A 27,642-nucleotide genomic window follows, 5' to 3' on the forward strand; every position below is an offset into this window, starting at 1 on the left:
AGAGTTGAATTATATATCATATGAAAATAAAATGTGTATACAAAAGTCCATTAAAGTAAAATGAAAGCGTGAAATATGATTCCGTACAAATAAAAGTAAAAACAAGAGATCTTCTTTCTATTCGTACACACGAACCGTATTTTTTATATAAATTTTATGTAAAATTAAATTTAAAAATAAAAAGTATGTAAATGATTTAATTATAATGTTTGAATATAGTTAAAAATGTTAATATATTAATGAAATGAAAAAAAAATCAATTTTAATGTAAATTAAATTGAGATTTGTATTTATTGAAAGTGTATGTAGATTAAAATTTGTTATAATAATAAAATTGATTAATAGTTATTTATATGCTTAATCTTTTTATTATATTTATATGTACTATAAAATAAAATATGTAATTAATGAGATACTCATCTTTTATTTATTTATTAGTATAACTAATTTATTTTTAAATAAAATTCTTATCAATCCAGTATAACGTCACGCGTTCAACGTCCAACCAATGAAGTGGAATTTTTTAAATAAATACAATTATTAAACGTCGTTTAAAATTGTAATTCGACGTAAAATGATATAAAACGTCGAATGCCCTTTAAATTCGACGTCAAAAGGTTAGAGGATTCAATAAAATTTGAGCTGGAGATTGAAAATTCATTCACTTTATCTTAGCGCGCGATACCTTCTATTCTTCTCAAACTTTTCTTTTCTCGAACGAAGTTTTAGTAGCATCACATGTAATCTTTCTTTAAATGCAAGTTAATCAACTACTTTATGTATGATTTTTAATTTTGACGTCTAACATGTAATCTTTCTTTCATTTGAATGCATGTTAATTAACTACTTTATGTATGATTTTTAATTTTGACATCAATTTAACGTCTCCTGATATGACGTCGTTCGCGATTTCGCCGTTAAAAGCCCAAAATATTCAACATTATACACGATTTTTGTGCTAGTGATCAAAGTCCGATAAAATTATTACAAATTCAAGATTTATTATTATTTGTCTTAAACTAATTGTTTATATATTTACATATTGGTTGTTTGAAAGAAAAAAAAAAAAAAATATATATATATATATATATATATATATATATATATATATATATATATATATATATAGATATATAGTTTACTTTAATGTCCAATTATTTATAATCCAATTTAATGAAAGTTTTTAATTCATTGAGATTTTAAGTGGAAAAACTAATTTAAATTTTTAAACACAAAACATTAATAATATTTTATAAGGTTAAATATGGTTTTAGTTCCTAAACTATCAAGCGAATTTATTTATAGTCCCTCTTTCAAACTAAGCTACATTTTCGTCCTCTTCTTTTAGAAACCTTAAATTTTCGTCCTAAAAAACTGTTAAAAAAAACTGAGATAACTAACGTGTGGCGACGTGTGTGATGATATTTTTTCTCCTAACTTTTGTCAGATGTAAAAAAAGATATAATTATTATATTTTGTTACGTTAAAACACACAAATTGTCAATATAATTATTATGTAGCAGTTGATCAAGGAGTTTCACAGTATGAATGTCAGACATTTACAACAGTATTCAGGAGGAACTTTAACTTTGATATTTTTCTTAACTCATATTCTTCCTTCACCATTGCATTTACAACAGTATTCAGATATGAGAAAGATATTAAAATAGAATAAATCCCAATGAAAAATTTATGCAGATAAGGATACCTTTAGTCCGTCATAACACCGCCAGAAATATGTTACAAATTTCTCTTCACATATTTCCATTGCGCAAAAACTTGATTTTATGTTAAGAAGCAACAATGAGAGAGGTTTCAGCTAACTTATGTCTATACCAAACACAACCTTAATTGATATCTCCCAATCTTTCCATGACTTGAGATGAAAAGTCTAATCATGTGGATACACATATATTAATAACACACCCAATTATAAATGCTGAATTGGATCAAATAAATCACACACACATCTCATGAAACCAATAAGAGCCCTCAGAGGCGGCTGTTTGGAGAAAAAACATCCAATACAAAAAAAATTGGATTTCGAGATGTGATGTTCTCCTTTTCGCATTTCCATATACGAGGCATACACGTCTTCATATTAATTTTTAATTTTTCATAAATTTTTATGTTAATTTGAAATAAATTTATTTTTTTATTAAATTAAATAAATTCATACAAATTTTATATAAAATTTTGTTGGAAGTCCCACATCGACTAGAGATAAGGCCAATTTATAATATATAAGTGAGGTGCAAACCTCACCTTACAAGCCGGTTTTGTGGGGTTGAGTTAGGCTTAAAAATCCACTTTCTAATATGGTATCAGAGCCATGGTTAGAGCCTATCCTAGTGAGATCTCTATAGAGATAAGGCCAATTTGTGGGGTTGAGTTAGGCTTAAAAACCCACTTTCTAATAAATTTTAAAAAAACAAAAACTAATACAATAAAACTAATAAAAAAAATTTAACATTTAAAATCAAATTATAAAATAAATAACTAATACAAATAATTAAACATTTACAAATAATCTATTCAACTTAACAAAACTAAATTAAACATTTAAAAATTATCTAACTAAAAAATTTAAAATAATACAATAAATACATCATATAATTAAACAAAAGAAACCTTTAGTGGAATGAATCATAAAATCTGAAAATCAAACATATAAATTTGATATTGTGATCTTCGAATTTTTATATTTAATTTATGTTTTGCATTCCAAATTTGATTTTCACTTCTTCGAATTTCCACATCCTGAGCGCCTCTTTCGCATATCAAAATCCGATACGTACTTTCATATTCGATTGGATTTCGATATCCGATTGTTTATTTATGAGATTTTCATATTCAACTATGATATACGAGTTTAAGAGTGAATGCATGCACCTGTTTCATGCAAGAATCTTAAAGAAAAGGAGAGAGAAAAGTATGCACGTGGAGGTTGATCCAGAAATTAAAGAAGAGAGAAAAAGTATGAGGCACCGCAAAGAGAATGTATTTTTAAAAGATTTTCAGTAATGAGAAAAAGGATGATGTGGGTATGATTCTTCTTCTTGATTCTTCTTTCTTTTGGGTTTTTTTTTCTCTGCTACTATCATTCTAGTCTGACCATTTCCATTCCTCTGTATTGCTTCAGGTGGATTCTGATCATTTCACGTGGGCATGATTAATGTTTAGTTGTATTTCTATCCTGTTTTACAGTACACATAAGTTCCATACAAACCTCTTATTGTATTGTTTACTAGACTCTGCTAGTGTAATAAACATAATTGCCCTGTTTCATTGAGTATATAATACAATTGTGTTTCATTGGTGCTTTCATAGTCATCAATGGCTGACAACAATAATTGTACGCGACTGCAAACGATGCAAAGTCAGATTAATACTCTGACAACTTGGATGGAAGAACAACACAAGTATCAACAATAAATCATGAACGCTTTGAGAAAATACATAAAACGATGAAGTTGTTACTAAGGAATCAAGGTTACGCCGTTGGTGGTACAAACTCTGATACTGGAACTCCGGGCTCTTCTCTTACTTCAGTAACTTTGGTTACTTCTTCGGTTCAAGACATTTAGTTGGGATTTCCACATTTTGATGGTCATACTCCGATGTTGGAATGGGTTTTTAAAGTTGAGGAGTTCTTCGGTTATCATCATACACCTGATGTGGATAAAGTAGAGACTGTTGCAATTCATTTTGAGAAGGACATTATTCCTTGGTTTCAAATGCTTCAACACATGAAATTAGTAGATTCCTAGTCAGATGTTACTCGTGCCTTAGAATCTCAATTTGGTCCATCTCCTTTTGATTGTCCTTTGGGTGAACTGTTTAAACTCCAACAAACTAGTTCAATTTCAAATTATTACTTGAAATTCATGAGTCTAGCTAACATATCTAAAGACCTTTCTAATGAAGTTGTTTTAAATTGTTTAGTGAGTGGATTGAATCCTGATATTCGTAGAGATGTTGTGGCTTAAAATCCTACAACCTTCATTTGAGTGGTGTCATTTGCAAAATTATATGAAGAGAAATTTGCACCAAAAGTTTCATCTCGTCATGATAATTATGTGCATAAATATACTCCAATTCTTGCTCATTCGACTTATATGTCTGCTAATGCTGCGAAACATACCAATAAGTCTCATTTTCCTCCTTTATAACCTGCTCCTAATACTCCTCCTCTCAAACATAGGGCTATTAAGAAAATTTCTCCAGTTGAAATGAAATTAAGATGAGAAAAAGGCATGTGCTACTTTTGTGATAATAAGTTTACATTTAACCATAGGTGCCCTAACAGAAAAATGTTGATGTTACAATTCGATGATGATGAAGTTGAATCTGAAACCATTATTGATGCTCATAATGGAGATAATAATAGTAACCCTAAAAGTGGAATTGAAAGTTCTCCTCGTTTGTCTTTGAAGGCTCTGAAAGGTGGTCTAGGTGTGGGGACTATCCGGTTTGTTGGTCATATTAATACTTTGCCAGTGAAGGTATTGGTTGATGATGGGAGTTCAGATAATTTCTACAACCAAAAGTGACCAATTTTTTGAAATTACCAGTTGAACCAACACCCTTATTTAAGGTTATGGTGACAATGGTAATTATATGACTATGGAAGGAATGATTAGAGAACTTAACATTCAATCTTAGGGACACAAATTTCAATTAACTATAATTTTATTACCTATATCAAGTGATGATCTAATAGTAGGAGCTAATTGGTTAAAAACTCTAAGTTCTCACATTGCAGATTATGACTCGTTGTAGCTGAAATTCTTGTATAATGGTAGATTTATAACACTACAGGGTGAGAATGATCACTATCCTACTCATGCTTAATTACATCACATCAAAAGAATGGTTTCTACTCATTCTATTGTTGAAGCTTTCAGCATGCAGCTTGTGGAATCTCCTAGTTTCCAGTTTCCATTAGTTGAGTTATCAGCTGATGTAGAACCTGAATTGGCTCTTCCATGGCACACGTATCAATCTGTGTTTGAGACACCATGGGCTAGACTGAAGTCCTTAACAAGATTCTTTAGATGTATTTAAGATGCTTTGTGTAGACAATCCTAGGTACCCAATGTTAGCCTGAGCACAATATTGGTATAATTCTTCATTTCATCATAGTATAACAATGAGTCCTTTCAAGGATGTGTTTGGTAGAAAAGCTCCCTCTGTCAATCCTTACCAGGTGAATTCTAAGGATCCTGCATCCTTAGAGAAAATGTTGATCAACAGAGTTTTTATTGCAGCAACTCAAAGCTAACTTACTAAACGCTTAGAATTATATGAAGTTATTGATAAGAAGAGGAGAGAAGTTCAATTGGATGTGGGTAATTTAGCTTTAGTGAAACTACAACCTTATAGGTAACATTCGGTTGCCCTTAGAAAGAATCAGAAGTTGGGCATGCGCTTTTTTGGTCCTTTTAAGGTTGTGAAGCGTATTGATCAGGTGGCATAAAAGTTGGAATTATCGGAATCAACTCGTATACATCCCGTTTGTCATATTTCGTTGCCCAAGAAGTTTCAGGGCAATCAATAGAAACAATATTTACCATTATCACTTACCACCTTTGGCCCCATTATTCAGCCTCAACAAGTTCTGGATGCAAGAATCATTATCACGAATGGTATGGAAGTCCAACAATTATTGATTCAATGGGAATTAGCGAGACCTAATAAAGCTACATGGGAAGACTTGTTATTTATTGAGCAACATTATCCTCAGTTCAACCTTGAGGACAAGGTTGATTTGAAAGGGAAGGGTATTGTAACAAGTAAAAAGGTTATGGGTAAGGAAACGTTATTTATGGGCAATGGACACGTGGAGGATGATCCTGAAATTAAATGAGAGAAAAAAAATATGAGGCATAGCAAAGAGAACGTGTTTTTAAAGGATTTTCAACAGTGAAAAAAGGATAATGTGGGTATGATTTTTCTTCCTAATTCTTCTTTCTTTTGGGGTTTTTTTTCTCTTTGCTACTATCATTCCAGTTTGACCATTTCCATTCCTCTGTACTGCTTCAAGGGGATTCTGATCATTTCACGTGAGCATGGATTAATGTTTAGTTGTATTTCCAATTTGTTTTACAATACACATAAATTCCATTAAGACCTTTTATTATATTGTTTACTAGACTATGCTAGTGCAATAAACATTATTGCCCTAATCCCTTGAATATATAATTAGGGGTGGGCATAGTTAATCAAACTGAACTTAAACTATAATTAACTGTATTATTTTATACTTAAAAAAATTGAACTGTTTTTACTAAAAACTAATTCAATTATTTTATAGTTCAGGTTAAAAGAAATGAAAGTTAAGGCAGTTAACTGAAACTTAAGGCAGTTAACTAGTTAACAAGTTAACACATGAGTTTTTGTATCCTTTCTTCATCAGAATCTCTTTTTCTATCACTACGGCTTACAGATTTTGTCAAGGTCCGCTGCCCTCTTCCTTCCTGCCGCCTCCTATCCCGCCGTCGCTCATTCTGTCGTCGCCCATCCCTCCTCCCATCTCCCTCGATTAGCCCTCTAGGGTTTTCTCATCGACTCTCTTTTCACTCCAGCGTCAATGGCTCCTCCAGGTCTCTCTCCTGTTATTAACAAATTCATAATCTTTATGTTTACTGATTTTTTTCTTCTCGTGGGAGGAGCGTCCTCCCTTTTTCAAATTCAAGATGGGTGTTCCTTCCCCTGCTCGACAAGCCTTCAAGCTTTCCATTCTTGCTTCCACTTTTAATATCTTCTTCTCGTTGACTCATCATTTACATTGGGTTAGATGTTTGTTTTTGTGTGTGTAGTTTAGGTGTTGCTTGGAAAAAGTTCATTCATGTATTAATTTTTTTTTTTGAATGACCTCTAAATGCATTAGTGGTCTATTTTTATCCAACAATTGTTTTGGTAAGGAACAAGCTCACTCTTCACCTTGTAATTGTGTAATACTAAACACGAACTTGGTCCTTTTTTCCTTAATCCAGGAAAAAAAATGAGTACAGAGGAAAAGCATGTGAATGAGGAAAATGAAGCAGGTTCTAGCAGACGAACAGTTTCTTTTCCCGTTCAAAAGGTATCACTTTTGGTTATTCGTTTTCCATTTCTTGTAGGGTCTGGTTTATTTCAAGGATTAGTCACTAATTCAAGGATATATCATATGCATATATTTTATAATACTCAGAGCTTAATTTGTTTGAATTTTTTTCATAAATTGTATCCCTGGGATTTGTCTAAATTCAAGGATATTGCCTTTTGTTGCACTCTTCTCTAACTGGTTTCTTTCACGGATTGTTTATGACGTGACAGATGAAGATAACTTCAATAATGTGAAGCAGTGGCTCAGTAAAATTGATTGCTATGCCATTGATAATGTTTACAAACTTTTAGTTGGAAACAAGAGTGATCTGACAGCAAATAGAATTGTATCATATGACACAGCTAAAGTAAAACCTTGACGTACATGTTTAAATCTCAGAGTTATCCATTTTACTTTTGAATTGTGTATTCAATAACTCTACCTTTTCAATGTAGTTCTTACAAGTTCTTTGTTTTTTCAAAAGCTGTGAGAAGCTTCCCAGTCCCGTGGGACAAACATTTATAAAGTGCAACGATATTTTTTAGTTTTGGAAGAAAGTGGAACTAGTTTACTGCACTGTTTTATAAGTAAACTAAAAATTAGTTTACTGAATTGTACTGTACTATAAGTGAACTTAATACTGGTTAGTTCAGTTCGCCTGAAGTATTTTTTAGTTCAGTTCAGTTTAGACAAACTGTTTTGTAGTTAACTACAAATTTTTATAGTATAGTGGAGTATACTTTGCCCACCCCTTTATATAATACTATTGTGTTTCAGTGTATGATAAAATTGTCTCGGGTAGAAATAGTTTTGACCATTTATTAACTGTAATGAGAACCAATTTTTTTGTCATTTCTTCCTTCACTTCCATAATTTTCACTTGTAGCTCCATAATTTCAACATGCATTTCCAAAACTTTTTGTTGTACAATCAAAAATACAATTTTTGTATTTTGAAGGATATATTAAAAAATATATTTCAAATTGTATATTTTAAATTGTATCATCCAAAATACTAAAATTTATAAGGATACATATTGAAAATATAGAAGTTTAGAAATAAATTGTCCGAACCTCGTAGTGCAACACTACAGGCCGAAGACAGTGGCCCATCTAATTGGGTCGCTTTTATTAAACATTTTAATTTTTTTATAAAAAGAAAAAAGAAAGAAAGAAAAGACTTACTACTTAGATAAATCGTAATTCATGAGTGACAGCAAAGGAAAAAAAAATGGAAAGAAAAAATAGTCTTAGCAGGTTGAACCATCTATCTATAATAATTTGACTAATTTTATTCTCATGGTCAATTGTCATCATGGGCGTAATAGTGAATACAAAATAAAAATCGGCAAGGGTCATAAGTGTATGAAACGAGAGAGGACAATCGGAAAATCCAATTTTAATAAATTTGTTTTCAATATAAATTTCTTTACAATGTTTTAAATAATCGGTATCATAATAAATTCTTTTTTTTTTTTTTACTTAAGTCAAATATCTAGAACATTATCTTAATTTTTTATCATTCTTATATTAAAAAGCTGTCATATACAAACACTGAGTTAAAATAGAGGGAGCTAGGCTAGTACAAAAACAGTCCATTTTAGGGGTAACAATAACACAACAGACGCCAATTCCAAACTTGTTATTTGCTAAAAATATAAAATTAGGCGGAAAATCATATGATGAAAGATAAAAAAAATACATTTGGCATGTCATAAATGACAGAATAAATCCCTTGCAGTAAAAAGGTTTCGGCATGAATGAGTCATTCGTTGGTCAATAGCTCATGCAACAACAAACTCCAGAATTAGAAAGAAAATGGCTAAGCTGTTTTTGTTTTGGGTCGGAATCCATGCCAAAATAGGGCAACAGCTTGTACTAATCAATTCCATTGTCAAATCCAATCATGCAGCCCTTCACCATGCCTTCCTCCCTCTTCATTCCCTCTGCCCTAATGTATATAATAAACTCACCTTCTTCCCACTTCATTGCACCAATATTCCTACCAACACAAGCAAAAGCTGGTTTTGCTTGCTTGAGATACAAGAAATTACCAACACAATGAGTCTCAACTGCCTTACCTGCAGCCCGCTTCTTCCAAGAACAGACTCATTTGAGGAGTTATTTCCAGAAAAGGAATACAAGGAACACAAGGAATACAAGGAATACAAGGAACACAAGGAATACAAGGAATACAAGGAACACAAGGAAATCAAGGAAACATGGAATCAAGTTGATAGAAGCTGGTCAAACAACAAGTTACCATCAGCACTAAAACGTGAGCTGCCAAAAGTTGGTGCTGTGGGCAAGCTTAAGGGTGATCATCGCCGCAATTATAGTACAGGAGATGTTCCTTATCCTGGAGCCTCAGAACCAAAGCTCATGAGGAGCAGTGGAATGAGAAGAAACTGGAGTCTTGAAGATCTGACTGAAAAACAAGAGCGGAGAGTGAGGTTCCGCTGACATTGTTCACATCATTGTTCTATGTTTCCTTTCCTTTGCTGCGTTACATTTGCCACTTTTCTGCCTTTTCTATACTTTCTTTGTGTGGGATAATGTAAAGATTGGACAAAGGGGCCAGAGTGGCTGTACATTATTAAAGGATGCTTTTCCAAAACCATTGTACAAGTTATGAGCCTTTTCTTTTACCCCATACATGACTCACATCCCTTGTAGTTTTTTAATTTTCATTTTCTCCTTTGGATTCTTTGTAATTCGTGGTTCAATTTATTAATTCATCACATTTTATATTTGTTATAGCCAAACGAGATAATAGACTCGATCAACTAAAAACATTATGCATTTTTCTTGTTTTTTTGGATCTTTTTACTCTCATCGTTTTCCGAGCTTCTGATTTTCTCCCAATCTTCCAATTTTCGTTAAACCTAACACCACACATCCCTTAGCTTTAGCATATTAGGAACGCAAAACTAAAAGATATGATTTTGAACCATGACCCGATTCTTATTGAGTCTAACACTACAATAATCAATCTCTATGTTGTGTATGTTGGAATGCTAGAACTAATGTTTGTATCATGATATCGACAACCGCCATGATCTAAGGGTTAACATCATATCTTACATGGGATGAAAAGAAGTTACCAAAAATAAATATCTTACATCATATTTTTTTTATATACTTTATACCTTTTTCAAATATTATAGTAGGTATAACAATATTACAACTCGAGTCGCAACAGTAAATTTATTTTCCATATTTTAAAATTTCATAAATTTAATAAGGCTAGAGGAATGCAATTGAAAAGTTATTAAAGGATAATACTTCTCTTGCTTTATGATCTATAACTTTGTTGATGTCTTATGATCAAGGAGCTGGCAGTGTCATTTAAAATGAGCGGGAATCGTTGACATGAACCTTGTTAATTTTATTTGAAAGAATATGTTTAGATAAGGCAATTATATTTTATTCTCTGTTCAACATCGATTTCTATTCATAGGGTGTAATGACAACAATACCGAAATTGTAATATTAGAGTTTTCATGTCATTGTGATAATAACATAAATTGCAAAAATGGTACGATACTTAACCAGTTCCTTTGACAATTCATTGGTTTCTTTTCTTTTCAATGGTTATGAAAAAAAGGATGGAAAGGTAACAACGCATTAACTGTAAAGATGAGTGAGTGAGAATTGTAAGAGACAAAAAGTATGAGATTGACTTCTAAGAGCATCTTATTTCGTAAATCAAGATTTATATATTACAAATTCATAAATAGATTGATAGTTTGTTTCTCAAACATACGTTGCACTAAAGTTGAAAACTCTACCTGCATACTCAACATGTCATAAAAAATCCGTTTCACTGTGGAGATGATCTTCTGATTAGCTCTGTGCCAAACATCAAGCAATGAGCAGAGTCAGGCAGGTATCTTCTTTGATGCCCTTTCTACGTCTGTGATGAAAGGTATGAATGAATAACGTAGAAAATGAAGCAGATTTTCGTTGATCCTGATCATTTCAAAGCCTGCCAAGTAACGAAACAGTGGTTATCCAGCATTCTCTACATTATATAATGTTTATCATAGAACAGAAAGTCCACAGGATAAATACTCTTTTTAAAACGTGAAATGAAGAGCCAACTAGTTTTTCTTTCTTCTAGCTTCTGCTTTCCAATTTCTTCGACTCAGCGCCACTCTAGGAGTTTCAGTACTAACAATACTAGAAGATTCAGACTGAATTTCCTTCTCTGGCACTGTTTCTGACTTATTTCCAATGGCTAAGCAAGACATCTCAGGCATGCTAGTTATGGTTGGAGGATCAATAGATCTATTCATTTGTTCATGTTTTAACACATGGGCACGTCTAGCATCCTTCTTCCAATCTCGTTTACAATATATGCGGGTCATGCAGTTGTTGTTGTAGTTCCCATTCGGTGGTTGTTCAACTTTTACAGCTGGTGTCTCTTCCACAACAAATGACTTCTTTGTTTCAGCTTCTAGCCGCTTTCGTGCCCTGTACCTTCGTTGCCTCTCTCGATTCTTCAGACGGCGAGTCATTATGTCATTACGCCCCTTAGAGCGTATTCTTTGATCAACAGATTTCATTATTGAACTATCTTGTGTACCACCAGCTCTTTGATCGTTTTCCATTTTCAGATTAGGACTAGCATCTGCATTATTCATTTCAGTTTAGAAAGGAATGTAGAAAATCATTCTTCGTGATGCATGCATGTGATACTTTTGTTAGAGGGAGCAAGCCTTTTAGTCTGTTTCTGTACTTCACTGAAAAGCCACTTTTCTGCCAGAACACCATCAATAACCTCAAGAAAAATGGATATGGTGAAATTTTAAATAAATGCTCAAGTTATAAATGCCAAAGAAATGTCAATAACAAATTTGTTTATTGGGAACATGGAACAAAACAAAAACAAAACTAAGTAAACAACCATAAAATTAGAAAACAAAGTGCAAAAACTATCCTGTGCAAAATGTAAATCATGATTCTCTCCTCTTTAATATCTTTCATCCCTGTTTTTACGTAAGTTTCCTAAAGATAGTTAAAACCATGAAAAGGCACACAGCACCAAAAGAGTCAAAGCCTTTCTAGTTCATGCAAGACGTGACTTTGGAAGCATATTGATAACACTAATATACCTCTGAAACCTGGCCATCTAACTGGCTAATTGTGATGCTAAAAGGTGCAAATAATCAGAATATTAAAAGAACTTAGAACTAGGCGCCTGACTTTCTAACTGTTAGTCTGTTGGTCTTTTAGCAGCAAACACCTTTTGTAAATGAACTATTTTTACAACGAATTCATGCTTGGTAATTACTTTTTATGGAACCCAATGCAAAAATCCTAAAGCAGTAAGATATTTTCCTGTTTTCTTTTTCCAATGTTAATATTCCTTTCTTTAGTATGGCATGTACTTTCTAACACGCCTTGCTTCAAGGTTTTAAAACCCCTCCAGTGCCTTAAGGGTGCTTTTGCATTTGACTACCTCTCCTCTGATCGTATGTGTATCTGATGGAAGATTAATATCACAATCTGGGACTGCAATTTCATAACATAGAATCATTTAGGCTCTCAACAAATATGCATCCTGAGTCCATTGACTTTGTAGATTAGTGAAATTACCAATTAAAGTTGTAGAAAGGATAGACCTAATGGTTCTTAGTGCCATTTAATTTGCAAAGAGTGAAAAATCAGAATCGAAAGAAATGCATGATTTAAAGACTTGAAACTTAATGACAGGTAAAATAAAAAAGAAAATGCAACAAATCAAACTTAACCAAGATCCAACAAGTTGCTAACATTATGATAGGAGTATATTGGTTTACTACTTCATAACCAACTTTATTAGAACGTATAATTGATTAGGTGTCACCATAATGGATTATGCCGTCAACCAAAAACATTGAGGAGTGGCTCCACAAAGATGGCGACCACCAGCAGTGCCGCTGAGCTCCAGTAGCAACTCCGGCAGTGCCAGTTTTGTCGAAAGAGAATAACACCAAAGATTGCATGCAAATCATGGAACTTCAAAGCTGCAGGATCCGCTGCTTGTTAGTATTTCATTGCCCTTTCCACGCTACCAAACAGCTCCAAATTTGCTGCTTGTCACTCTTCCCTCATTTCCTCTCTTTCCACAAAATTTCTTCTTAACCAAACATTCGTTAACGTTGGAAAAATTGAAATACTTTCAAAAGCTTGTATTAGATGAGAATGGAATAGACCTAATTCAGCCAGAAATAACAGCTCAAGGACAACATTGGTCATAGACTCAGCTGACATGAGATCTTCATATCTCATCAACCACTCATCTTATCCATAGAGGCTTTCATTCGACATAAAATATACAAAAGAAAAAACAAATAAACACAGGCATTTGAATATAAATTCATCAAAATGCTTCATCACAAATGTGCAAGTGGGTACCATTTTGTATTCCCTTCCGAACAAGAACAAAAAAGAAAAACAAGGCACACTTGGACAGGTAAATACGGCAAAAAATATCGTCGACCAAGTTTTAGATTTCCCCCTTTTCCAGTGATAAAGGAGGCAAGGTTTCAAATTAACCGTTTATGACTTTAATTGCAGCCACATCCGCTGCATTTGAGTGCAAATTTCTGCATGTCAGGGATTACAACATAACGACTATGACAACCACCACAATTTAAACCTTCAAAGGAGGTCTACAAGTTCGTATATGGAGGGACAGTGAGAGTTAACTAAAGAAATGACCAAAACATCTCAATGAGATTTGGACAGTACAATTCCTAAGACGTAGTGCCAATTGAGATGCAGCTCCTACAAGTCAGTTTAAAAAAAAAAATCAAAGAATGCATTCCATACATTTCAGTAATCAACGAGTAAACTATCCCGGAATCCGGATCATAAAGAAAAAAAAAATCTGAGTCAAATTATGTGAACTATAAATTATCCCAGTAACAGTATAATGAGGCACCGGCAATAATCCACTAAAGAAAGATGGGAACTTGAATTAGTGACAACACGGCTGCATGTGGTCATGCAGCTAAATAGATTGCAATTGAACCCTCTAAATTTAGTCATCTAGAGGGGTTAAAGTGACATGGGTGTCATCCTCAAATTAGATTATAGAATAGATTTAAAAACACGCAATCACGGGTATGGCAAAAGTGGCTCTGAAACATAGAAGCTTTGAGCTTTGAGATTCGAAGGGGAAGTGGTTATAAATGTATATTTAAAGAGTGACTGAAAGGTGGAAGAAAATGCAGAAGAGAAAAAAGTTGTGTTAATTACCTTGGTGGGTAAAGATCCACACCAATCCTCAGCAGAAGAGCAAGTGTTGGAAACAGTAAGGAACGAGTAGTTAGGTTCGTCAAAGACAGAAGAAAAGATGACTAAACACACAAAGTTGGTCTTGTTCAGGTTACAGAGTTTCCCGGAACTGGAATCACAGGTCTAATCTACAATTATCTATATTTAAAACTCCCTTACACATATCAAACTGGGGTGGTGGCGCAGTTGGCTAGCGCGTAGGTCTCATAGCTTCTGAGTGATCCTGAGGTCGAGAGTTCGAGCCTCTCTCACCCCAATTCTTTTTATCATTTTCATATTTTGTAAAATTTATCATTGTTATTTATCAGGAATAACCTGTATGATGAACACTTAGTTATCTTAACAAAAATCATTTTAGAGATTTTACTGAAAAATATCATTAACTTATTATATAATTATTAATTCATAAATTTCGATCAAAGATAAGACTACAAAATAGATAGTTTCCCTTTAAAGAATATGGCATGTTTAGAAATCCCATAAATGAAAATCAGTTTGAGCGATTGCTGTTTTAGTTTTTATTTATGACTTTTTGACCTAAATTTCTAATCATACTAAAGTTAACATTAGATTATGGATTACATAAACATATTATTTTTTGAGCAAGCTCTAGAACTTTGGAATTAAAAGTATCCACATATATGAATTCTTTCACACTATCAAATAGAAAATACAGAAAAGAATTATTTAACAAAATTAAAAAATACCAATACTAATTGTTTCAAAAATAATTATTTTACTTTCCATGAAACAGCGATATTTCCACACTGGAAGGATTGTTGACATTTTTGTCTATGGAAAAACCCATAAATGAATTACACAAATAAGTTTTCATGCAATCTCTACGCACAATTGTTACCTAAAAAACTTCTCATTGAAATCCTTGTCGATTTCGGAACAAATTTATTTCACAATTAATTTACAGCAATAATAAGCCTGAAAAAGCAGAGGCTATTATTTCACAAATTAATGCAACCATAAACCTTTCAAGATACCAAAGAAATTTTTATTTTGAAAATAACATCTGAAGACTATTAAAAAGATATTAAATATGACATATATAGACAACCTCTTCATACTTTGGAAAGCTGATTATTTAAAAGCTAACCATTTAATTTATAATATATATATATATATATATATATATATATTTAAATTAGACCAATAAAAAGGTTAACATAATTTTTATAATTTATGTTCCTTTTTAATAGTATAAAAATGAAAATATATATATATATATATATATATATATATATATATATATTATACTATTGAAAAAATATAAATATATCATTAATAGTTACAACTGAATTTCTAAATTAGTGATTATAGTGAAATAATAAAGCTTAAAAATAATAATTTTTATTTATTCAACTAAAAATATTAATTAATAAAATAAAACCTTAAAACATATTTACATAATTAATACATAAAATAATAATTTTAAGAAAATAGTAATATATAATCAATCAAAAAAATTCAAAATATGATAATAATCATATTAATAATAATAACAACTTTAATAGTAATAAAAGAGATATTGATAAAGGAAAATTCATCAAAACAAAAATTTCTTTTAACAAATAATAATAATAATAAAGGATAAAATTATAAATAAAGAAAAAGAATAGAAAGAGTTTGAGTTTGAGCAAGTCTTGAATAGAAAGCGTCTCGCTCCACATAACAAATAAAACAATATGTGCAATGTACTCCTTTTACTGGTTGTGTTGGTTGTATATTTTCTTCATGTAAATTGGTTGTATTTATAAATAGATGAGAATAAATTATAATAAATAGTAACAAATCTTATTAAAATAAAATAAATGTAATAAAATTTAAAAATGGTTTATCTTAATATTTACTCGTAAAAGTAATAGTCCATAAAACAATAGTAGGATAATTGATTTATTTATTTAATTTTTAAATTATAATAAATATTTTCAATCTTAATTGATTTATCAAATCATCAAATTTCACATTTATATGATATTATAAGATAAAAAAACATATAAAAACAACGGCACAAACCACTAAACCTATTTGTATGAAATTTTGATATGACATAATGAATTTACCTATCAACTTCCAATGTTTTTATTGATTGTTTAGTACTTGCATGAAAAGAGGTCCTAAAAAAGATATGATCATTTATAATAAACTTAAGGAGTTGCATTCTCGTATGTATATGTGGTTTGTTTGTTTTGAGAATGTCCTTCCCATTCTAATATTAATAAAGAGTTATGTTGAATTTTCTACCATATAATGTCTCCTATGATTTCAATCTAATACTTGCTTGGTAGTTGTTATTATATGTGAAATTTATCATTGAAAAAGTTCATTTTAACTACCTAATATCTATACACACTTATTATAAACATATAATTGAAAGATCATATGACTTTTTTTTATGATTATCTATTTTTCTAGTGAAATAAATCGAATATTAATCTCATCATAATGTCTCTTGTAATATTGTCATCTCCTATAAGTGAATACAAGATCTTTATTAGAAAGTATCCATTAAACCTGACTTTCTTATAAAAGTTAAGCATACAAAATTATAATCAATGATGTTTAAATTGTTATATTTTTAAGTACTAAGAATCATGTATTACTTAATGAAATATTATTTTGACTCAATAATAAATATTGATCCAATAATTTATATTAGAGTTAAAATCACAAATTAAATTTTCATCAAATTGATGTTGAGATTATACATGACATCAATTGTCCAATATATATGTTAAGTAATTTGAATTGCTAATTTCTTAAGTAAAAAAAGTATATTATAATTATTAATTATATTTTTTCCCCTAAGGATATAAAATATTATCTAGTATTCAATACTCTATATTTGACTTTTAACTAGGGAAAAAGTAAATATATATCTAAGTTTATCTTTATTCTAATCACTAATTACTTCAAATCCTTATATATTTTATTCATATAACAGTAGAGACTTTAGTTACTTTTATTACCTTTGTCAAAAATTAATCTTCTAAACTCATTACCAACAAACACCGGTATACTTCCTTTAATTCTTAGACAAAAGAAAAAACCCATTAACATGTATTATACACCTTTTATGATAATTTTATTATATTTAAATGAGTTGATCTGTATGTGTCTGTACAGGCTTGTGTTGTGGATTGAGGAAGTCACATCAACACGAAATTGCAATCTATATGATATACCGAAAATACCCTTGTCATTCATTCATTCATTCCCCCATTGACCACTCACCCAACTCCTTCTATTCGCCATCCTTAGGGTTTTCTCTGCTTCTTCCATTTCCTCTCTTTCACACTTAACATTCATCTCCAAGAATTAGTCTCACTCCCTCAAAGATTCGTTCTTTTTACTCAAAAACCCTTTCCGGGTATTATCCTTTCCATTAACCCATTTTTCTTTCATTTTCTGCTCCCAGTTTCGATCTGATCCCGTGCTGAATTTGAAGCTGGTCCTCCACTCCTTCAAATTTCGGCCGAAGCTCCGAAAAGGGTATGTTTTCTGCCTCTTTCTTCGGCTCTAGGGTTAACTTTGATGCTGCTGGTGAGATTGGTTTTTATTTGGAATGAAAGGAATTGGGAATCTTGGGTGTCTATTGGGAGTTCAGGATGCTTAGATTACAGCTCATGCTTGGTTTTGTTCAACTAGTGTATTAGAATTGTTGAAATTAACCGGGTTCTTTAGGTTTGGATTTTGAAGTTGCGGGTGTCGTTGGAAGCTTATGAGCGTTTCTTTGGTTTGCTTCAAGGGGAAAACAAGTGGTGATTTCTCAGTATAGTAAGGTTTGATTTGGAAATGGACAACTCGAAAAACAGGCATAATGATAGTCTGGGTGTTAACAAGATGGGAAAAAATATAAGGAAGAGCCCTTTACATCAGCCCAATTTTGCTAACAACGCTGCTAGACAACAGCCTCAGCCTCAGGTTTACAACATTAGCAAGAATGAATTTCGGGATATTGTTCAGCAGCTTACTGGATCACCCTCCCAGGATCATCCACCTAGACCTCCACACAATCCACCGAAGCCGCAGAGCATGCGACTGCAGAAAATTAGACCTCCCCCGTTAACGCCAATCAATCGACCTCGCATGCCCCCGCCAATGCCGGTGCCTGCTGCCGCCCCTCATCCAGTTCCTCACAATAATGCCATGCCAAGACCTGCTCAGTTTGGACAACCGTTGCCTAGTCCTGGGGATATATGGTCTAATACGACCGAGTCACCCATATCTGCTTACATGCGTTACCTTCAGAATTCAATAATGGATCCAAGTTCAAGGGGTAACCAGGTTCAGCCTCAACCACATCCGTACCCTCAACATCAAATACCCGGCAATGTCCAGCCTCATCCCGCTCCCTCGTCTGCTATGTTTCCTAATCCTCCCATGCCCATGTTCCCTTCCCCGAGATTTAATGGTCCTGTTCCACCAATGAATGCTACTAACTCTCCCATGCCTACTCTTCTTCCTTCACCACAAGCAAATGGTCCTCCTCCCCCTTTACTTTCTCCAACCTCTCAATTCCTCCTGCCTTCTCCAACTGGTTACATGAATTTGCTATCTCCTCGCTCACCTTATCCACTTTTGTCACCTGGCATTCAGTTCCCGTCTCCGCTTACACCAAATTTTCCGTTCTCGTCCACGGGGCAGTCAGGGATTTTAGGTCCTGGCCCACAACCTCCTCCTTCTCCTGGCCTTGTGTTTCCGTTATCACCTTCAGGCTTTTTTCCCATATCAAGTCCCAGGTGGAGAGACCACTAGGCTTCTTAATTCTTGTTACAAGTTTAATATGGTTTGCTTCTTTCTAACTGAAGAGGTTCTAGGCTTGTTCTTTGGCATGTGATGTACAATCAGGTTGTAAGAGCTCTTTTTGGCTATCTGTAGTGTTCATTTCTCATTTCTTTGTTTCTCTTTTGTTGAAAACTGTAATGGTTGCAGTCCTTTTACTTTGACAAGTTTTACATTAGGCAATACATATTGAAGATCAGACAACTCAATTGGGCAGTTGGACAGGAGCTGTAAGATGGAAGACTGATCTGTAGCTCAAAAGGAAGTAGGATTACAGACAATATTTGTTGTGTATGTCATCTTCTTTTGTAATATAGTGGTTTACATCTCAAAGTTCATAGCTAATTTCATCTTTTATATGTAAGGTGTTTTGAAGTAGGATCTTATGGTTATTACCATGTGATTTGCTACAAATATATTTTATTTCTGCAGCATATTTTACTGTTCTTATGTAAAGTAGTTCCTCATTTGATTTATGGCATACTGGTGGATCTAGCTTTAGCTGCCTCTTTTGGGGGACAAAGGAGCCACACGTAAAGGCCCAAGAAAAATTATACTAGATTGCTTCATCTTTCTTTGGACTTGTTTTCAGGTAAAATGATTTTCCTTGGGATTGACTGTTTATGCTTTACCCATATGTTATTCAGTACAAAGGAGTACGTTTTTAATTTGGATTCTGCCTTTGGAGGGAGTATGTAGGGGAGAGAATAATATGGCTGACTACTTGACTGAATCATTTATGATGATTTTGTTGTTTCTTCTTTTGTTAAGCATTTAGAAATCACTAGATGTAACTTAACCACTAGGCATATTATCATCTACTCTTGATCATCCCTTGGAGACCCTGCTTATGTTCTCATTCTTTTGCTTATTAAGTTTTATCTACCTCAGAATATGCTTCTCTCCCGCAAACTCATGGGGGCATGTGTATAATATCCAAGCCTGAAGATAGATTACTCAGTTCTACGTCATGTGTTGAGAAGAAGCATTAGTTAGTTTTGTGGCCTAACAGGTTTTTGACTGTGAACGTCTTTCCTCTATCTGATAAAGGATCGGTTTGTTTACTGTTGTCTTTTCACCATCATGCATTCCTTCTAGGTCTGACTTTGACTATTTGTTCTGCATCTTCCGCTTCCCGTTTCCTTATATCGTTGACAGAGCGGAGGGCCAGTTCGTTCATGAAATTTATATTGAATAAACTTGCCAACATTTTGGATGTTTCTCATGTGATTCAGTAAAAATCCTGGGTTTTTGTATTCCTGACTGCTTTTAATGTTGTGTAATTTTAATGTCGGTTTTAATGACCATTAAGAAGTCAAGGAATAAACGGATTAGGGTCATCCTGGTGATGAAGAATTTAAATAGTTGCATGAGGGTCTAAACTGTGACCTCATTATTGTCATTGTAAAAAAAAATTCAAAGAGTTGATTGAAAGGTTATTAAAAAAATATGAAAATTTGTATCTACTAAGATTAATGTTGTACATTTTAGTAGTGTTTTTAATTTTGATTCGTCAACTAATGTCCTATCATTGCTTTAGTGAAACCACTTTAAAATTAGTCTGGCTTTAGAATTGCTTTTATTGAGTAATTCAAAATATTAAGTTAGATTCTTTCATCTGTGTGCATTGTAAGGTTCATTTCAGCATCTCAATGTACCAACTTTACTTTATATGCACGAGGGTTTTATTCCTCCAAAATAGAGGGTTTTTTTCCTCTAAAATAAGAAGGTATATAATGAAAAACTAAGGTGCATTTGTTGAATTCATGATGTCTACACAGACTGATAATTTGGTAATCCAAATCAAGTTTATATCTGGGTTTTCTGGAGGAGTTCAATGCCCGATGAAAACAAGAGACTGATGGCATTTTCTGGATTTTCAGTTGAAAAGTTTTTCTTGTTTCTTTTGCATAAACTATGATTTTTATTTTCCCAACATATGCAAATACTCTATAATGAGTTATGAATGATATAGTAGAAAATCCTTTTAACTGAAGCTGTGCAGATAGGTATGTTTTGGTATCATGTTAAACAATTGGAACCATTTCAATGGACAAAATCGTCCTCATCTTGCCAGTGTTGTCTATAAGAAGATCTGATATGCGTTTAATTATAAATATTTAGGAGTAATCCTTTAAACGTGAAGGAGAAGTATCAGTTAATTTATATCAAACATCACTTCCATGTTAGAGGTTATTCAACAACGATCTTCGGCCTATATCACAGTATCAGTTAATTAAAACGGTAGAGCTGTTCATAAAACGAAGCAAAGCAGCTGTTCATTTGATAACCTAGTCACCAATATGAAAATTTATGTTTTAATTGTTATAAATATGCTTCAGTTTTCATTGGAGTATCTCTACTTATTTTCCCTTCTACTTTCCTGTCACTGTCAGCTTCCTTTCCTGATATATTTATACAAATCCAATATAGAAATAATGGAAGATCAGCATGAAGCCATCACCACCTCAAATCAATCATCAGAATCAAATCAACTCTCACATTTATACAAAATTTATGACTTCTCATCTCCCATCACACTTAATCCATCCATTCTACTTTATTTGAACTAGGGTTTAGAGAGTGGTATGAGTGAAAATAATAAAAAGATAAATATATTTATTACTAATTTAATTTTAATAATACTATTTTAATTATTTCTTTTATCTATAATCTTTTATATATTTTCTTTTTTATTTTATAAATAAACCATCATAATGAGTAGTCATAATGCAGATGGAGTTTGTTATCATAGAACTCTAATAAATAATAAAAAATTCACTTGATAACATTTTTTTAATGAAAGATGGAATTTGTTATCTGGAATTCTAATAATTAATAGAAATTTTATCACATTTATAACATTTTTATATATATTTTATCAAGAGTTTCTGATAATTTTTTTTAGTAACAGTTCTATTAATTTTTTAATTAGACTTATTGTTTTTATTATCATGCAAAAATATGTGCGTCATACTCTGTCTTAATCAAAGTTTAAATTTCTATCTTAATTATTTTTTATCTAATAGTAAATTATCTTTTTATCATGTACTATGAAAAAAATTATAAATATTCATAATCCAAATTTTTATAATAGGTCTGAATACTAATTTAGTTTCTGTTTTCATTGAGTTTATTGAAAATGGTTTTTTTCGTCATCATTTTAATTTTTCTTAGTTTTTGTCAATTTAGTTATTTTTTTAGTATTATTTAAATATTTAATAAAATTTATATGTCATATGTTAAGTCGTGTTTATTTTAAAAAAATTAAATTTTTTCTTAATTTTAAAAAAATATTTGTGTTAAGTTAGTATTGTATCACATGTAATAATGTCATGTATCATTATCTTATATTTAATTAAATCCTTATATTTGTTATTTTGATTCAATTTTGTTTCTATATTTTTAAATTAAGCAATTTTATTCTTCTCTAAATTGAAATCAACTTTGTCAGGTTCTACCCGACTCTTAATTTTAAATTATAAAATATTATGCACAAGATGGTTCAGAGCTACGTTCAACCTTGTCAGGTTCTAACAACTCTTATTTTAAATTATAAAATATTATGTGCAGGAAGGTTCAGACCTCAACTTGGTCAAGTTATAATGGCCGCTTGGGGTAAGTCAGAAAAATGACTTCAGAAATCCCGCTCAACGCACGAAGTCAGAAAAATGACTCCTACCTCAAGACCGTTCAGGGGAAGTCAGAAAAATGGCTTCAAAAATCCCCACTCAACGCAGGAAGTCAGAAAAATGACTCCTGCCTCAAGCCGCTCGGGAGAATTCAGAAAAATGGCTTCAGAAATCCCCGCTCAACGCATGAAGTCAGAAAAATGACTCCTACCTCAAGTTGCTCGGGGGGAAGTTAGAAAAATGGCTTCAGAAATCCCTGATCAACGCAGGAAGTCAGAAAAATGGCTTCAGAAGTCCCCGCTCAATGCAGGAAGTCAGAAAAATGACTCCTGCCTCAGGACCACTCGGAGGAAGTCAGAAAAATAGCTTCAGAAATCCCTGCTTAACGCAGGAAGTCAGAAAAATGACTCATGCCTCAAGCCGCTCGGGGGGAAGTCAGTAAAATGGCTTCAGAAATCCCCGCTCAACGCAGGAAGTCAGAAAAATGACTCCTGCCTCAAGCCGCGCGGGGGAAGTCAGAAAAATGGCTTAAGAAATCCCCGCTCAACGCAGGAAGTTCGAAAAAGAACTCTGTCAACTACTCAACAGGTTCAGATTTGTCAGGTTCCAATGCCTTTTCATTATAAAAATAAATATTGAAGCGTTTACTTTATTTAAAAGCATATTTTTTGGAGTAAAAATCTCTTGCAGAGGAAAAAGTTTCAAAGAGAACTCTTAACATTTTCTGTTCAGTCTAAGGAACAAATCCAAAGAGAACTCCTAGAGTTCGCCGCTCGGTACATAGAATAATGAAGACTTAAAGCATCAAAGATAGACTCCCTAAATACAATGTGAGCGACCTCTTTTAATGCTCATAATAATCCCTACGCACCTCTTTTAATAAAGAGCTTGCTTGGACTTGGGAGACTTATGTACTATACGAAGTATACCGATTGAAATTGATGGTCATTAAGCAAGTACTAATAGGTGAGTTTGCCTTACGCTCTACAAATATACGGCATTAATGATTAATTATTGGATTTGATTACCTAAAATATATTGCACTAATGGTTAATCAATGGACGTGGCTGTCACAAACCTTATAAGTAGACAACTGATGTTCAGGTACAATGATCTTTATCTATCCTAATAAAATGTAGATCTCTTTATGAAACATATCTGACTTGAGCGTCGGAGTGTCTTTTGTAGGTCAACAATTCATTGGAGTGGATCACGTTCTCGGGGAGGATTGAAGATCAAAAGAGAGCAGAGCAAAGAAGGACGACTGACCCTCGGACCAATTCAATCGAAACAAATCCCTTTCTTTTTCGGCATCTCAATTGGGTATTTGATTTTATAAAATTGAAGCAATTAGGGGTTTCCGTCAAATTGAGAAGACATCGTTAAGGAGGGTGTTACGTGGCTAACATTTTCTTTTTAAATGATGTGACATTAAAAATGTGTGCGAAGTGTATTTTTTTTAATTTTTGAATTAAAAAATGGAGTGCAAAGAGGGAAAATAAAATTTAAATAAGGGCAAAGTGGTCATCTCATTTCATAGAACACATGGAAAGGTCCAAAAGCATTGCCAACACCAAACATTGCTCCTGGAATGCCATCCTTCATCTTCTTCGGTAACCAAATCACGCTTCCATGGCAGCCACCGTAGACAGAACTGCAAATTACAGGAACCCAATCGCGAGTTCGCCCAACATTTTCACCACTGCGAGACAAAATCAGAACTTGCGAAAATTCCCATATCAAAAACCAGAAAAGGATGTATGTGAACTGATGCAAAATTGACAAAAAAAAGTTGAATCTGCGAAAATTCCCAAATCAACCGCCACTGTGAAGCATCTTCACCTGACCACCTCGTCAATGCCGTTGCAGAGACCACCCAAACACACTCGCGCCTCTTCGCTAGCTACTCGCTCGGCTGCCACTAATCGTGATTCGATCTCCATTGTCTTTGCAACCTGAAACGCAAAAATACCAGAAACGACAGAGGAACCCTAAAACATAGAAAAAAAATCCCCAAATCAGAGAACCCTAGTTGCGCAAGCACGATCAAGACCCAGGAGGCGAAACTCAGGAGCGTGATTCCCTTCGTTTTCCACCATCATCGCGAGAGATAATTATAATCGTGAAGCACCTGCAAAAATCAAAATGCAACCACAAGAGAAATTTTTCTCTTCGCACACAGAGATCTCCATGGCAATTGGCAGCAGCACACTTCGCGGCGCAGGCAGAGGAGGCAGAAGCAAGCCTTCCAAATCCCAATTCTGAAACCCTAATTTGGGTGAGAAAGTGGCTTCCACGTGGCAAGCCCCAATTGGATACTTGCCCTTACTTATATTATATTTCCACTTTGTAAACTTCATTTTTTAATTCAAAAATAAAATAAATACAATTGAAACACGTTTTTAATGCCACATCATTTAAAAAGACACTGTCAACATGCCACGTAACATTTTTCTTAACGGCGTCTTATCAATTTGACGAAAAATCCTTGTTTAATTTAATTTTATAAAAATAAGAATCCAATTGAGACGCCGAAAAAAAAAACCGATTCCAGACGAAAATACATCCCTACTAACCCATTAAACCTATTTAAAATAAAAGAGGGAAAGAGCATCTAGAAACAGGAAGGAAATATGATTGGTGTGGCCCTACAAATAGTTTGATCTGATTGGGATTAGTTGTGATTGTGGCCACTAGTTTTTGGGTGAGAGAAAGAAGCAATAACAACGAAAAGAAAAAGAGAAATGGGTTGAAAATAGTTAAGCATTTGAGTCCTCTAAAGTTAGTGTTTGTAGCTTCTATTCCTCTTTTCTTTGGTATCAACTTGCCAACTTGTATCAATTGGATCATCTCAAAAGCCCCCTTGTCGCTTTCGTTCGCCTTTCTTATAGTGCTCTTCACGTGCTATGTTTACTCAAACCATATGTTCTTAAAAAAGGATCAAATATTCTTTATACATCTTTTTCAACTTCAAATCCACAATAATTCATAACCATCTTCTTTTTTTTAATTCTATCAAAACCCCTTTCTACTAAACACTAAAATAAACTCTATTGTTCAATTCATCTTGGATCAGTCAGTCTACATAGTTAAAAATATCATGATAACTACCTAAAATGTTAAGATTGTATCATATGATTAATCATTTTAAAACAATAATAAAGTCTGATAGAGATTAACTTATTGTAAAACATAATCAATACCAATTAAATCATGATTAGTCTTTTGTATTTTAAAATCTATAAATGCAGTTAATATAAAAAAAATAATTATATTTATTATACATTTAACGGTTGAATGTGTTAAACTTTTCGAACTTTAAAATTGAAGTATCTTTTATAGATAACCTTTTAATTTGATAAAACTATTTGAAAAATAAATAACGACAAATTCCAAACTTAATAAATAAATAACTTCAATCTATAATAAAAAACATACCATAGTGTATAAAAAAAATTAAATTCATTGTAAAAAGAAAAAGAGTGCGCATTCTTTTTTAATTTTGGTTAAGCAAGGTTCCTTGAATCCACTAATAAGATGGTTATAGATTTGTAAAGTTGATAATGAGATTTGTGTTGTGTAGTCGAATTAATGCGTGGGCATGATTTAAAGGTAGTTAGATGGATTTGGATATACCCCAAAGGCTGTTCTGCTCTCACACGTTCGACAATACAATACATTCACTTTTCACATCTTCTGCGTAACTTTCCCAGGAAAATGACTGTTCAAAACTTGCTTTTCAGCTCCACTAGCCCCACAATTTTTTTAATTTCTTCTATACACTAAATTTATTAATTTTTATGGTACCACCTTAAAACCTCTAAAAACATTAAAATTATAATTTTATTTATTCGTACATGTTTCTCCCCCACAATTAGGGTACTGTTGTTTCAGTGCCATCATTCTAAAAAAAAATGTGATTTAATGATAAATAGCATTATTAAGAAAACATATTGATGTTGTTGATTATGTGGTGGAGCAATAAAGCAAGTTTTGCGACAAATAATTCACTAAAAACTAAGTTGGAAAGAAAAGAAGTTTGATTGAATTTGTTCACTTGCATGCAACTTGTTCATACAGATACACTCTAATATCGTGAAACTCTTCCTTTCTATATAACATTCCCCAAAACTATGGAATCTACACAGTTTATTCCTTTTCTGACTTTTTCTCACATTACCATTTTTCCTTTTCTTTTCCTTTTCCATTCAACTACCACAATTCATCCAATCATATTTAAATATGCCCAATTAATACCTTTTAAAGAAACTGTGGCGTAAATAATACTTATTTTATTTTTTGGCGTATTCTATTATTATCCATGCATGTGTATATTTAATCATAAAGTTTAATAAATGTTTTATCTAAACTAACTGTACGTATATTAATTAAAAAATTTGATGCAATTAATTAAAACTTTATGATTGACATTTGTTTAATTATGATAGTATTGTTTTAAAAATAATGTTTAAAAGTTGGTTGTTTTTCATGTGATACATTTTTTTTTAAAGTTTGGTTGATTATGTTAATAAGGTGAGTTTTGTTTATGTAATTTAAAAGAGTATATGAAAACTGAAATAAATCATATCATCATGTATGAAAAGTTTGTCCAAGTTTTTTGTTTTGAAGATAAAAGTAAATTCTTCATTAGCTTTAATTGAAAATATATGACGACTTAAAGAAAGATTGAAGTTATTTTTTAGATCGCAACTTCAATGTAAGATATCCAATGTCAAGGCCATACCAAATATAACTACTTAACACGTTATCACTGTATAATTTTAAATTGACATGTTACCACTGTAGTGTGCTAAATTATTAGTGTTTTAGTTTAGTT

At 32.4% G+C, this 27,642-nt stretch overlaps 3 protein-coding genes and 1 non-coding gene across 12 annotated transcripts; 3 read left to right on the forward strand and 1 right to left on the reverse strand.

Annotated features, from left to right (window-relative positions):
• The first annotated feature begins 8,895 nt into the window (after positions 1-8,895).
• On the forward strand, positions 8,896-9,727 carry LOC124830072 (uncharacterized). The gene has a single exon (XM_047303692.2). It carries the CDS (start codon positions 8,908-8,910, stop codon positions 9,550-9,552), a length of 645 nt encoding a protein of 214 aa, XP_047159648.1. The 5' UTR covers positions 8,896-8,907; the 3' UTR covers positions 9,553-9,727.
• Positions 9,728-10,762: 1,035 nt separating this feature from the next.
• Positions 10,763-14,498, reverse strand: LOC124830080 (FAM50A-like protein). 6 transcript variants are annotated; one of them, XM_088093775.1, is made up of 4 exons: positions 14,338-14,452; positions 12,554-12,606; positions 11,164-11,722; positions 10,763-11,077 (listed from the first exon to the last, which is right to left on the reverse strand). In XM_088093775.1, the coding sequence occupies exon 3, from the start codon at positions 11,700-11,702 to the stop codon at positions 11,193-11,195; it is 510 nt and encodes a 169-aa protein (XP_087949901.1). In that variant the 5' UTR covers positions 11,703-11,722; positions 12,554-12,606; positions 14,338-14,452; the 3' UTR covers positions 10,763-11,077; positions 11,164-11,192. The 6 variants fall into 6 exon arrangements, with proteins under 6 accessions (XP_087949901.1, XP_047159664.1, XP_047159663.1 ...); XM_047303708.2 differs by having other exon boundaries at positions 12,483-12,606; XM_047303707.2 differs by lacking the exon at positions 12,554-12,606 and having other exon boundaries at positions 14,338-14,498.
• Positions 14,499-14,547: 49 nt separating this feature from the next.
• On the forward strand, positions 14,548-14,632 carry TRNAM-CAU (transfer RNA methionine (anticodon CAU)). Its single transcript is given in 2 exon segments — positions 14,548-14,585; positions 14,597-14,632. It is a non-coding gene; the product is annotated as a tRNA-Met (tRNA).
• A 2,952-nt stretch (positions 14,633-17,584) lies between these two features.
• On the forward strand, positions 17,585-20,477 carry LOC124830079 (protein HAIKU1-like). 4 transcript variants are annotated; one of them, XR_015781012.1, is made up of 3 exons: positions 17,585-19,464; positions 19,670-19,765; positions 20,050-20,477. XR_015781012.1 is itself a non-coding variant. In XM_047303706.2 (2 exons), the coding sequence occupies exon 2, from the start codon at positions 18,184-18,186 to the stop codon at positions 19,144-19,146; it is 963 nt and encodes a 320-aa protein (XP_047159662.1). In that variant the 5' UTR covers positions 17,585-17,880; positions 18,073-18,183; the 3' UTR covers positions 19,147-19,654. The 4 variants fall into 4 exon arrangements, 1 of the variants encoding a protein (XP_047159662.1); XR_015781010.1 differs by having other exon boundaries at positions 20,065-20,477; XR_015781011.1 differs by having other exon boundaries at positions 19,606-20,237.
• The last annotated feature ends 7,165 nt before the right edge of the window (positions 20,478-27,642 follow it).

Source organism: Vigna umbellata, chromosome 7 (genome assembly GCF_029865625.1).
Source record: "Vigna umbellata cultivar VRB3 chromosome 7, Vumbellata_1.0, whole genome shotgun sequence".
Lineage (NCBI taxonomy): Eukaryota > Viridiplantae > Streptophyta > Magnoliopsida > Fabales > Fabaceae > Vigna > Vigna umbellata.

What these genes read in the sequence shown, in the direction of transcription:
- LOC124830072 (XM_047303692.2), top strand. Translation starts at nt 8,908, where the DNA reads ATGGCTAAGCTGTTTTTGTTTTGGGTCGGAATCCATGCCAAAATAGGG.
- LOC124830080 (XM_088093773.1), bottom strand. Translation starts at nt 11,735, where the DNA reads ATGAATAATGCAGATGCTAGTCCTAATCTGAAAATGGAAAACGATCAA.
- LOC124830079 (XM_047303706.2), top strand. Translation starts at nt 18,184, where the DNA reads ATGGACAACTCGAAAAACAGGCATAATGATAGTCTGGGTGTTAACAAG.